The sequence below is a fragment of the Bison bison genome, unplaced genomic scaffold, assembly GCF_000754665.1.
Source record: "Bison bison bison isolate TAMUID 2011002044 unplaced genomic scaffold, Bison_UMD1.0 scf7180017864370, whole genome shotgun sequence".
In the NCBI taxonomy this organism is placed as follows: Eukaryota; Metazoa; Chordata; class Mammalia; order Artiodactyla; family Bovidae; genus Bison; species Bison bison.
This window is the reverse complement of record NW_011494942.1, coordinates 9,885,526-9,898,010: the sequence shown is the minus strand read 5'-3', so window position 1 is coordinate 9,898,010 and position 12,485 is coordinate 9,885,526. Positions and strand designations below refer to the sequence as shown.

General features: G+C 38.6%; 1 protein-coding gene across 1 annotated transcript in view; it reads left to right on the top strand.

The window, feature by feature from the left end:
- The window catches only part of BCAT1 (branched chain amino-acid transaminase 1, cytosolic), a 118,181-nt gene that overhangs the window by 49,108 nt on the left and 56,588 nt on the right, over positions 1-12,485 (top strand). Inside the window, exon 3 of the mRNA XM_010855982.1 lies at positions 4,395-4,595. Within this exon, the coding sequence (XP_010854284.1) occupies positions 4,395-4,595 (201 nt within the window). The remainder of the gene's footprint in view (positions 1-4,394; positions 4,596-12,485) is intronic.

The window sequence follows — 12,485 nt, the reverse complement described above, 5'->3', positions numbered from 1 at the left end:
GCAAGAACACTGGAGTGGGTTGCCATTTCCTTCTCCAATGCATGAAAGTGAAAAGTGAAAGTGAAGTCGCTCAGTCATGTCCGACTCTTAGCGACCCCATGGACTGCAGCCTACCAGGCTCCTCCATCTGTGGGATTTTCTAGGCAAGAATACTGGAGTGGGGTGCCATTGCCTTCTCCGAATCATAATATGCCTGCCTTCTTTTTATTTATGTTAAAAATCTTTTTTTTTTTAATTTAATTTAATTTTTTTAATACCAAAAACATTTTGTGTTTGAGTTTAGCCGATTAACAATACTGTGATAATTTCAGGTGAATAGCGGGACTCAGTCATACATATACATGTATCCATTCTCCCCCAAACCCCTTCTGTCAAGGCTGGCACATCCCCCTGGCCCAAACCACTTATTCTTTATATTGTTTTTCCCCCTCACTAAGAGAAGAGGACTTGTTTCATTCCCTGAGTTTCTTTGTGCCTGGCACAATACAGGTACGTAGTAGCTCAAAAATTGTTAGGTTAATTTGGTGCTGAACTGGTTGAATGGACCTATGCTAGGTTTCTACTCTGAGCTAAGACCCCTGTGTCTGCCAGGGAGGTTCTTTTTCTGGTCATATTTGTGCAGCCAATAACAAAACTGAAGCTGAGACTGGAACAGGACAAGCTTTATTCAGTGGTGAAGTGGGAACCCTCACAAATCAACTTCAACCCCAGTCAGGCAAAGACACCAAATGTATAAGAGGATTGAAGTATAAGGGAGGCAACTGGAAAGAGTGGGAGTTATAATATCCATGAGTTATCTGAGAATAGGAGTGTGGTTTAGACCTAGAACTGATGCAGCTCTGCTTTTCAGTTCCTATATGTGGCTTTTCCGGCTGTTGTCATGGCACTTGTCAGCTGTCATGGTGCTGGGGGGTGTGTCATTTAGCTACTGTATTACAATGATGTACAGTGAGGCCCAAGGTCTAGTGGAAGTCAGATCTTCTTCCATCTTGGTCCTGGTTAGTTCTAACCAGTTCTGCTTTTTTTCCTCTTTGTAGCTTCCTCCTGAAACTTAGATAAGTTTCTGTTGATTTCTGTATGACAGAAGGGCAGGGGTAACAACCTTGGAAACTGAATGAGTAACACTTGCTCACAGTGGCTACCACTTGTCCTTGACTGGCAGCGAGCATGGCAGAGAAGGAAGACTGAACCCTTGCATCTTGGTATCTCCTGTGCTTGCTTAGTGCAGTGCCTGAGCCACTGTACTGGTACAGTGTTCACTGAGTGAATAAAAACGCAAAATACTAAGAATAATAAAGCAGATAAGGAAGAAACGAGTAAGGGAAGGAAAAGAAATCACCCTACAGTTGGATATGAGGCAAAGCCATAGTCTTGTTTTTAGAAGTTTCTATGCAGATTGTTGTTGAAATACTAACGGTAGTGTTAGTTGCCCAGTCTTGTCCAATTCTTTGCAACCTGATGGACTATAGCCCACCAAGCTCCTCTATTCATGGAATTCTCTAGGCAAGACTACTGGAGTGGGTAGCCATTCCCTTCTCCAGGGGATCATTCCAACTAGGAATCAACCTTGGTCTCCTGCATTGCAAGTTGTTGGAATAAAGTTGTATATATTCCATTGCCTGTTGGTTTCATGGCAGGTAGGGTTACTGGAAAACCTAGAAATCCCAAAAGGTAGAAAGACCCTGTGTGATTGGGTTCTTGTTGATTAACTAATGATAGAATTGACTACCTAATATTAGAAATAGCAGATGGGAAGTCAAACTTCATTTTACTTTTTTTTAAAAAATTAAATTGCTTTATTAAAACCACAGAATTTAGAATTTAGTCATTTTACTTTTGAAGAACCATGCAAATCATTGGTTTTGTCTTTGGAAAAAAAAAAAGCCAATGTCTGTTGCCTTGGAAGTATTTAAGATGTATCCTGAATACATGGATTAAAAACTCACCCCTTCTACTCACAATATCTCCACCCCATTTTCATCTACTTTCATCTTTCTGTTTTTGTTGTGTATCTTACTACTTTCCCCTGTTATTAAGAAACTTATGTTAATGATGTTAATAAGTGAAAATTTGCATTGAGTTTGTCTTCTTGTATTGCTATAGTTCCAGATTTTTCTTAGCCCAGGATCCCCCAAGCCACTGAAGAAAAACTAACCAAAGCGAAAGCACAAGGGCTTCATTGTACAAGAATACTGTGAAACCATTCATGTAATAAAAAGTGTATGTTAGGATTTCACTCACTTTAAATCCTGGCCATCTTCTGGGAATGAGTCTGTCATTCATTATCGAGTGCAGCTGAAATCAACCAAATGTTATTTTCAGTATCTAAGAAAACCTTTACTGTTGTGTGTGCCTGGCACCATGCTGGGGCTGGACATTTAACTGCAAGTACTCTAGCTAGAGTTCTTATCCAAACAGTCTCAATGGACTGGCAAACTTCTTTTTTTTTTTAATTTCTTTTTAATTGAAGGATGATTGGTTTACGTATTGGTTTGATTTCTGCCACACATCAACGTGAATTAGCCATGGTGTACATATGTTGGAGTGGTAAAGAATCTGCCTGCTATACAGGAGACACGGGTTCGATCCCTGGGTCAGGAAGATCCCCTGGAGGAGGGCATGGCAACCCACTCCAGTATTCTTGCCTGGAGAATCCCACGGACAGAGGAGCCTGGCAGGCTACAGTCCACGGAGTCGCAAAAGTCAGATAAGACTTAGCGACCAAACCACCACCACCGTAGGTGATAACTGAAGCTATGGAAGTGCATGAGACTGCTTGGTGGGCTACAGTCCATAGGGTCGCAAAGAGTCGAACTCACTGAAGCGATTTAGCACGCACACATGTTGTCCTTTATGCTTCATTGTAATGGAAGCTTTCTGGTTGTTTTAAAATAAATAACATTTTGGACCTAAATATTACTCTAAAATTAACTGATTATTATTCATAATATATCAAACCACAAAGGTGGCTGTAAAGCAGTGAATTAACCAGATATAACTAGGTCATTCAAAAAATAATGATAAGAGGTGATGATACAAAGTGAAGTTCTGAAGTTCTGTACTTGCTTTGTGGGGGTGGGGAAATCACTGCTTTGTGTATTGAAAGAAATGCAGTCTGACCTTCCTAACAGCCTGATCACAGCCTGAACTTGTCCTTGGCTCGTTTTGTGTTTGAGTAGTCTGAGTGCGCCTTCCCCTGTGGTTTGAGTCAGCTGTTCTACAGTTATTGTAAAGTTAGTGATGCTATTGTGTGTGATCCGGATGCGTATGTGGTGGTCATTTGTAATGGGCAAGCCGGCTGTGGAGAGCTGGTGCAATGGGGCTGTGTGAAGTTGTTTCCTATTACTCTTATTTATCTTTCTTTGAATAAGGGGTCCTTTGTTCACTGTTTCCTCAACACAGAATAGAGGATTTATATCTTAGTGTTCAATCTCTACTTCTGTTTTCAACGAGGAAAACATTTGCTTCACTCTGCTGCCTGTCTCCTACCATGTACCCAGAGGGTTTTGGAAGCTGCTGCCAAGAATTCTTTGGGGGAGCCGGAGTATAACCATCCCAAGAGATTCAGTTCTTAGTGACATTCTTTTTAGTTTAATAAGTCATTGTGAGTGCTGCTGTTTTGATTCTAAGACCCGCCTTTCTTCTTTCCCGAATGTGCTACACGGGTCTAATGATGGAAATGAAGAGATATGTTCTTCTTTTAGCATGATTTGACCCCATCTATTATTTCATCCCAGTTTCTAAACCTCACTGGAAAATTTTAGTTCTGATATTTGTTTGGTAGTATACATTACAAAGAATTGTTTGTTTTTTTTTTTTTTTGGTTGCACCTTGCAGCTTCTGAGGTCTTAGCTCCCAACCTAACCTCTGGACTGCCAGGGAATTCCCTACATTGCAGAGATATGAAACAACAGATTTTGAATGGAGGCATGGTTTTGCTTGGCTCACCCAGTGTTGTTAAGTTTCTAAGTTAGTTGCCAACATTTAAAAGTTAAATGATTTCACTTTTTAATGGCCAGTGACTTAAATTCTGTCTTTTTACTCTCTGCTTCCTTTAGCTCAGAGAAGGCAATGGCACCCCACTCCAGTATTCTTGCCGGAAAATCCCATGGACGGAGGAGCCTGGTAGGCTGCAGTCCATGGGGTCGCTAAGAGTCGGACACGACTGAACGACTTCACTTTCACTTTTCACTTTCATGCTTTGGAGAAGGAAACGGCAACCCACTCCAGTGTTCTTGCCTGGAGAATCCCAGGGACAGGGGAACCTGGTAGGCTGCCATCTATGGGGTCGCATGGAGTCGGACACAACTGGAGCGACTTAGCAGCAGCAGCAGCTGCTCTAGCTAGTGGATGTTCAATTACTTTTCTTTAATGGTGCTGACTTTCTTCCCCAGGCTGAAGATCTAATAATCACACGAGCCACCGTTTTAAAGGAAAAACCAGACTCCAGTACTCTGGTTTTTGGAACGGTTTTTACAGATCACATGTTAACAGTGGAGTGGTCCTTGGAGCTTGGATGGGAGAAACCACGCATCAAACCTCTTCAAAACCTCTCACTGCATCCGGGTTCATCGGCTTTCCACTATGCTGTGGAAGTAAGTACTTGGAAATTAATGATGGTGACATATTGGTCTTCACTGTGGTTACTAAGTAGCTTCCCCTGCTCAAAGAGCTCTAAGGCAGCATGGTCTTTACCGTATTAACTAGAGGCAATCATAAGTGTCTATATAAACAGTTGGATTGAAGGTGAGTCTTAACTAATTTTTCAGAGTATCTTGAATTTTTAAAATGTCAATTGAAAAATCATGTAGGTGGTAAGCACACTCTAGGGTGTAGAAATGACTTGTAACATTGGCTTACAGTATTATCAGAAAATTATTTGGAGCAAGTGGGAAGGACAGTTTGCAAGAAAATTAGCAATCAAGCCTGTACTGTTAATATCTCACTAAGTCACTGCTCTTAGATCTTCTAATGATTGACAATGGATCATTAGGTACAGTATTATATTTATATTTTAATGCTAACTGCATGGTTTTATGACAGCAATAACTTGTTATGCATGTTAAGGGACATTTAATCAAATGTCAGCCTTCAAGCATGAATGGAATAATTATAAGCATTAAATATTAAATAGAAGATGCTTTTTGTGGTCCTTAAGATACACTCTTAGCCAAATATACAATATATTCCCTGTTCCCTGGTGGCTCAGTGGTAAAGAATCTGCCTGCAATACAGGAGACCCAGGTTCAATCTTTGGGTAGGGAAGATCCCCTGGAGAAGGAAATGGCAACCCACTCCAGTATTCTTATCTGGGAAATCCCATGTACAGAGAAGCGTTGCAGACTGCTGTCACTCATTTTTAATGTATTGGATATCTTTCCTAGAATATTGGAATTCAAGAATTAAGCAGTGGCCTATTATTTAAGGGGCTGAAAGATGGAAATAGTAAATATTCATATTGATATTGATAAAATAACTACATTTGTTTATTGAAATCCTGCGATATGCCCTCTACTGGGTACCTTATATAGGTCAGCTCTTCTAATTGTTTTAAGTGAGAAAAAGGTAATCATTCAGATTCTGGAGTTAAACATCCTAGGTTCAGATCCTGTCTAGAGTCATATTATTTTGACCCACAAATTAACATGCATATAGTCTCCTTGGACATCTTTCTCCTCCGCTAATTAGCCCCATTTTTTTTGTTTGTTTTTAGAGCTAAAACTACATGTGGTTTTGTTTCAAATGTATTTTTTGATAAAAAAGTGAAAAGTGAAAGTGAAAGTTGCTCAGTTGTGTCTGACTCTTTGCAACCCCATGGACTATACAGTGAGTTCTCCAGGCCAAAATACTGGAGTGAGTAGCCTTCCCCTTCTCCAAGGGATCTTCCCAACCCAGGGATCGAACCCAGGTCTTCCGCATTGTAGGCAGATTCTTTACCAGTTGAGCCACAAGGGGAGCCCAAGAATACTGGAGAGGGTAGCCTATCTCTTCTGCAGTAGATCTTCCCGACCATAAATAGTGACATATTCACATAGTGAAGGAGAGAAATGGAAGTGTGAGTAGGGAACCTAGATGAAAGAAAATGAAATTTTACAACATGTACTTCATTTTCAGGTTAAGATAAATATTTAGTGAGATAAAGCATAATTTGAAAAAGTGGACAACATACTATTTAATGAATGCTTATAAAGGAATGCCCAAATAGCTACCATCCAGGCAAAGAAATGGACAGCTTGAGTATCCCAGAAGCCTTCTTTGTGCCCCTTCTGTGTCGTAAATCCTGTATTTTCTGGCATTTGTTATTCTTTTATGACGATTTTTCTTTGCTTTTCACTTTGGGTTAAGTGTACCTCTAACACTACAGTTTTGCCTCTTTTTGAACTTCATGTAAGTGTAATTATATAAACGTATATATTGCGTGTGTGTGCACGTGCACACGTATCTATTATTTGAGCTCAATATTATGTGAGCTCTATCCATCCAGGACCAATCCTAACGTCCGTGGGGTCTAGGACAAAAGTAAAAACAGAGACATCCCATAGTCCACCCTCTATGTTTCTTTCAATCCTGACTCATCCTATACCACAAGGGGCCTTTTGCACATGCACGTAGATGCCCACCCCACCTGCAAACAGATGACACTTGGCCATCCCTTGGACTTTGACGCAAGCACCCTAGTGATCCTGTCTGTTCTTAAGAGATCAGGAGGCCGGTTCAGACCCTGAAAATAGGATCAGGGCCATTTGGGCAGGGAATTCAGGGAATCCCTAGCACTGAGTATTTGGAGTCTGTCTAGAAAAGGGTCCAGTCAACTACTTGCTCCAAGGAGGTCACAGCTGGGGGAAGATAGAGGTGAGAGGCCCTCGAAAGTGTGAAACTCAGGGCGGAGACCTGTGTTATCTGAGCCTCAGGGCGGTAGCTACCACATCGTGTGCTCCTTATAGCAGTAGTGTTATGTTATGTGAGTATATTCAGTCGCTGTTGACTTGGCACTTGTTCAGTTTCCTTCTGTGAACATTCTTGTACATAGTGTGCTGGTGTACTTGTTTACATGATTTTTTAAGTCAGCAGTTCTCGAAGCATGGTCCATAGACCCCCTAGGCTGCCCTTTGAAGAGATTGCCTAAGGTAATCTTCACAGTAATACCAAGGTATTATTTTTCTTCCTCATTGTGTTGCCATTTGTACCAGATAACGCTTTGCCACCCAACCTGTGTTAGTCATTGTATTGTTTATTGCCGTGCATTACAGTATAAAAAGAACGTCAGCTTTACTTAATGTTCTCAATGAAGCGTAATAATGATTGAGTCTATTAAATCTTGACTCTTACATAAACATTTTATTCTGTGTGAGAAAACATCCATTTCACATGAAGCACTCTGTAGAACTTAAGTGCTGTGGTTGCCTCAAGGAAAAGCAACCGCATGATTGTTTTTGTGTGGTGAACTCAACTCGCTACTTTTTTCTACCTGATGCCATTGTTCCTTGAAAGAACAAAGTTGTTCAAACTTGTGTGTGTGTTTTTGAAAATGAATGAAATAAGCCTGTCACTTCAAGTAAAACAATGGACTGTATTTATTGGCAGTGATAAAATTCTAGCTCTCAAGTGAAAATTGGAATTTTTGGAACATTTGTCTCCCCCACCCTTTCCTCCTATTAAAGAGGTCTTATTTTGTATTATATTGGTGGTTACCAATGTTTTAATGATATTGGTAGTTTTAAAAGGAGTTACCCTTTGAAAGATCTGTATAACTCAGGCAACCAGTATTTTTCCAAGTGAGTGTTCCATGATATTACAAATTTATGTGTGGGTAAAGATTCATTCAAAGTGCAGGATTTCCCTGGTAGCCCAGGGGTTAAGACTCCATGCTTCCACTGTACTGGGCACAGGTTTGATCCCTGGTCAATGAACTGAATCCTGCTTGCTACAGCTATAAAATTAAACAAACAAACAAACAAAACCCCCAAATCCCTGAAGTACATTAAAAAAAAAATTCTTCCAAATACAAGATAGGATTTTTGATGTGTCAGTTTGGCTATTGTAAACTGAGGTCCCTAGAATTCCATTTTTCGTTTCCCTTTGGTTTTCGACTGCAAGGACATTCTCTTGTGAACCTTGGAGGACTTTGGGAGGCAGTGGTCATTTTGTGGTGTGTACATGCCTTCTTCTAGTCATTCAATCCCACACTAATCTGGGTGCCGTTTGAAGGAATTTTGCAGATGTGGTTAAAGTCCCTGATTGGTTGATTTGAAGTTATCCAGAAGGAGATTACTGTGGGTGAGCCTGACCTCAGGACATCCGTGTAGGTCTGGCTGCTCACATGCACTCACTCTCTTGCCCTGTCTCTCCCTTCCTGAGTCAGTTGGGGATGGGCTGCAGCTCACATCTCCTGGTCCAGCCTGCTTGTGACCTTCTGTTTCTCGGTGCTTATCCTACAGATTTTGGACTTTGCTTAGCCAGCCTCCACAGATGCTTTGGGCAATTTCTTCTAATAAATCTGTAAATGTTATATATATTTCTCCTGGTTCTGTTTCTTCTCAGTTGAACCCTGACTGAGACCATTGGATTTTAAGAAATTAACAGAGTATAAAAACCTCATTGATGGGGTTTCAGATTCTGCGGTGCAGCTAAGCTGTAAGGGACCAGCAGTTGTCAAGTTTTAGAGGAGTCTCAGAGATTAATACCCACGATTATCTGAAAAAGTTATCACAAGTACTTTCTTCCTCGACCATATATCTATATGAGACTGGATTTTCTTTGTGTACTTCAGCCAAAATTTCTTATTGCAAGAGACTGAATGCAGAAGCAGATGTGAGAATCCAGTTGTCTTTTGTTAAGCCAAATGTTAAAGATTTGCAACAATGTAAAACAGGGCCACATTTAATATTAATCCTCTTGGAAAATATAGATAATGTGAATGAAAGTATTTTAATGTCATAGTCTATTAATAAATACAATTTCTCACTATGGTTAAGGTAAATATTGATAGAATACTTTTTAAATAAAAGCTCTTTGACACCTTTATAATTTTTAAGAGTGTGAAGGCACCTGACACCAGAAAACTTTGAGAAATCCTACTTGAGGGTATATCTAGGAATGTGCTGCTGGTATTGAACATATCTTCAATTTTATGAGAAAGGGGAAACTTTTCCATGGTGATTTTACCAGTTTTTATACCCACTAGCCATGAATTAGCAAATACATTCAATCACAACTCATCAACTTTGCCAGTTCTTATAGCCTGACTTTAAATTTTTAGCTTATTAATAAAATGGCATGTTATTGTGATATTAATTGCCACTTCTGAAGAAGTTGAACACATTTTCAAATGTCAGTTGGATTTCATTTTCTTTGAGGTGCCTGCTTGTTTCCATCTTTTGCTCACTCTATTGTGGTGTCTTTGATTTGTAGAAGTACTTTATATATTTTGAATATAAGTCTTATGTTATTTATATGTGTTTTAAATATCTTCTTCCACACTTTGACTTTTTATTCTCCCCATAAGTTTTTGATGACAAATAAATTTCACTTTTTGGGGCAGTGCTTATGCCACGCATTTTGTGGATTATTAGTTTCCCGATCAGGGATTGAACCCAGGCCAAGGCAGTGAAACCCCAGAATTCTAACCACTAGGCTACCAGGGAACTCCACATTTCAATTTTTAAAAGTTGAATTTATCAGTCTTTGCTTTAGGTTTGGTTTTGTGTCTTGTTTAAAGAGTCTTTTTCTACTCCTAGATTATGAAAACATCTTCCTGTGTTACTGATTTTGTCCGTCACAGTTAGGTCTTTAATTTCAGAAGTTGATTTTTGTATGAAGTAGGGGTCCAGTTTTTCTTTTTGTTTGTCTGTTTTATTTTCCTACAGATACCCAATTGTCTCAGCACCATGAAAGAAGGCTTTTTTCCTTCTGATACATCATAGCATATCTTAGCACATACGTGAAGTTCTGCTTCTAGATCTCTATTTGCCTTCCATTGTCTTGTCTATCTGGATCTCTCTTTTGTTGCATTGTTTTGCTTCTCCGTCTGGCAAAAGCCACACTGTCTTTATCTCCAAATCACTATAAGGAGTCTTTTTTTTTTTTCTTTTAATAAGGAGTCTTGCTGTCTATTAGAACAAGTCCTTCTGTTCCACTCTTCAAGACTGCCTTGGATATTTCTTGTTCTTTTGCTTTTTCTTATAGCTTAGTTTATCATGTCAGTCAAATTTTTGTGATTCAGTTTGTTGCAAGAAAAATAAATGCCCTGACATGATTTTCATTTGGATTGCATTACATTTTATTAGCCAATTGTGGGAGAATCGGCATCTTTATATTTTATTTTTTTCATCCTAAAGCATTTTATTTTTTTAAACTTTTAATTTTGATTAGAGTATCGTCGATTACCAATATTGAGATAGTTTCAAGTGGGCCGCTGAGGACTCAGCCGTGTAATGCATGTATCCATTCTCCCTGAAACTCTCCTCCCATTCAGGTTGCCACGTAACACTGAGCGGAGTTCCCTGCACTCTTCATTAGTGCAGTTTTTATAATAGTGAATCTTTCAATCTATGAATATGAAATTGCTTTCTGCTTCAGTTAGGTTTTTAATGACTTGGTAAGTTTTGTATTTTCCTTATGTCTTTCACTTATGTTAGATTTTCCCCACCTAAGAATTGGTTTTAATTCTACCTTAAATAGTGTTTTTATTTTCTAACTGCTGCTGTTACATGGGAATATAGTTTCTTATCTGGTTACCTTGCCTAAATAGATAATTTCAAAAGATTATGTCAGTTTTTCTGGATTTTCTACATTTACTCTTTTCTGTGTCTCAAGATCTATGACAGTTTTTTTCTTCTCCTAACTTTATACTTCTATTTCAGGGCTTCTCAGGTGGTGCTAGTGGTAAAGAACCCTCCTGCCAATGCAGGAGACATAAGAGATGAGGGTTTGATCCCTGGGTCGGAAAGATCCCCTGAAGTTATTTCATGACCCTTGCTTTATTTTATTGGTAGTGCAAGCAAGGCAAGCAAGCAATCGCTCAGTCGTGTCCGACTCTTTGTGATCCAATGGACTGTAGTCTACCAGGCTTCTCTGTCCATGGGATTTTCCAGGCAAGAGTACTGGAGTGGGTTGCTATTTCCTTCTCCAGGGAATCTTCCTGACCCAGGGATCAAACCCAGGTCTTCTGCATTGCAGGCAGATGCTTTACCCTCTGAGCCACCAGGGAAGCCCAGTATTGGTAGTGCAATATTGATTTAAAGTATTCGTAGTTACAGCAGGTAATGTGTGATGTCCTCCATCTGAAAGAAAAGCTTTAAATTTGATCACTTTAATAGATAAACAACAAGGACCTACTATATAACACAAACTATATTCAATATCTTATAATAACCTATAATGGAAAAGAGTCTGAAAAAGGATGTGTATATATATATATATATATAAACTGAATCACTTTGCTGCATACCTAATGCTGAAACTAATGCATTGTAAATCAACTATACTTTTTTAAAAATTGCCACTTTAAATATAATATTTGTTGGAAATTTATTGAAGAAAGCCTTTATCACTTAAGGAAGATTCTATTTTTCCTTAGTTATTGAGGAAACTTTTTTTAAAAATCATAAATGAATGTTCGGTTTTATCAGATGCATTTATTACATCAGTGGGATGATATATAGTTTTTTTCACATAAACTATTAATATAGTGAATTTCATATGTTTCCTAATGTTAAACCATTGACTATTCTTGGGGTAAATCCTGCTTAGACTGTTGTCCTTTGTATATTTTGCATCTTCATTATTCAATGACATTATCATATAATCTTTATGTAAATTTGAATCTATATCAAATGTGTATAATTTTTAAACTGAAATAAATTGAGCCTTATAAAGTTACTTACCTTCTTTATTTCCAGCAGTGCTTCTTGTTTGAAAGTTTGTTTTGTTATATATTTAGCAATATAACCTCACTGGCTTCATTTTTAAAAGTGTTTATATGACATTGCTCTTTATGCTTTTTTGTTTCAGATGTTATCACCTGAATTAATCTAACAACCATATCTTTTAACCAAAGCTCTAGTCTTATTACAGTTAATAAATTAACCACATATTTGCACTTCAGCAAAACATCTCACATTGTGCTTTTTAATTGTGCTCCAGAATTTGTATTTCTTTTCTCTTGTAAGCTTTGAGGCTATAAGCATCTGAAGGCCCTATTTTTCATTCTCATTCAGCTTAGCATATTTTCTATTTCCATTCTTTTTCTTCTTTAACTCACATTTTAATATTAAGTAATGGATTTCTTTTTTTCAAAATGTGTATATCTTTTTTTTTTCCTTCAAAATGTGTATATCTTATGGTTATATTTTTGCTTTTGATACCTAGCTTATCTTCAGTTCACTTCAGTTCAGTCGCTCAGTTGTGTCTGACTCTTTGTGACCCCATGAATCGCAGCACACCAGGCCTCCCTGTCCATCACCAACTCCCGGAGTTCACTCAGA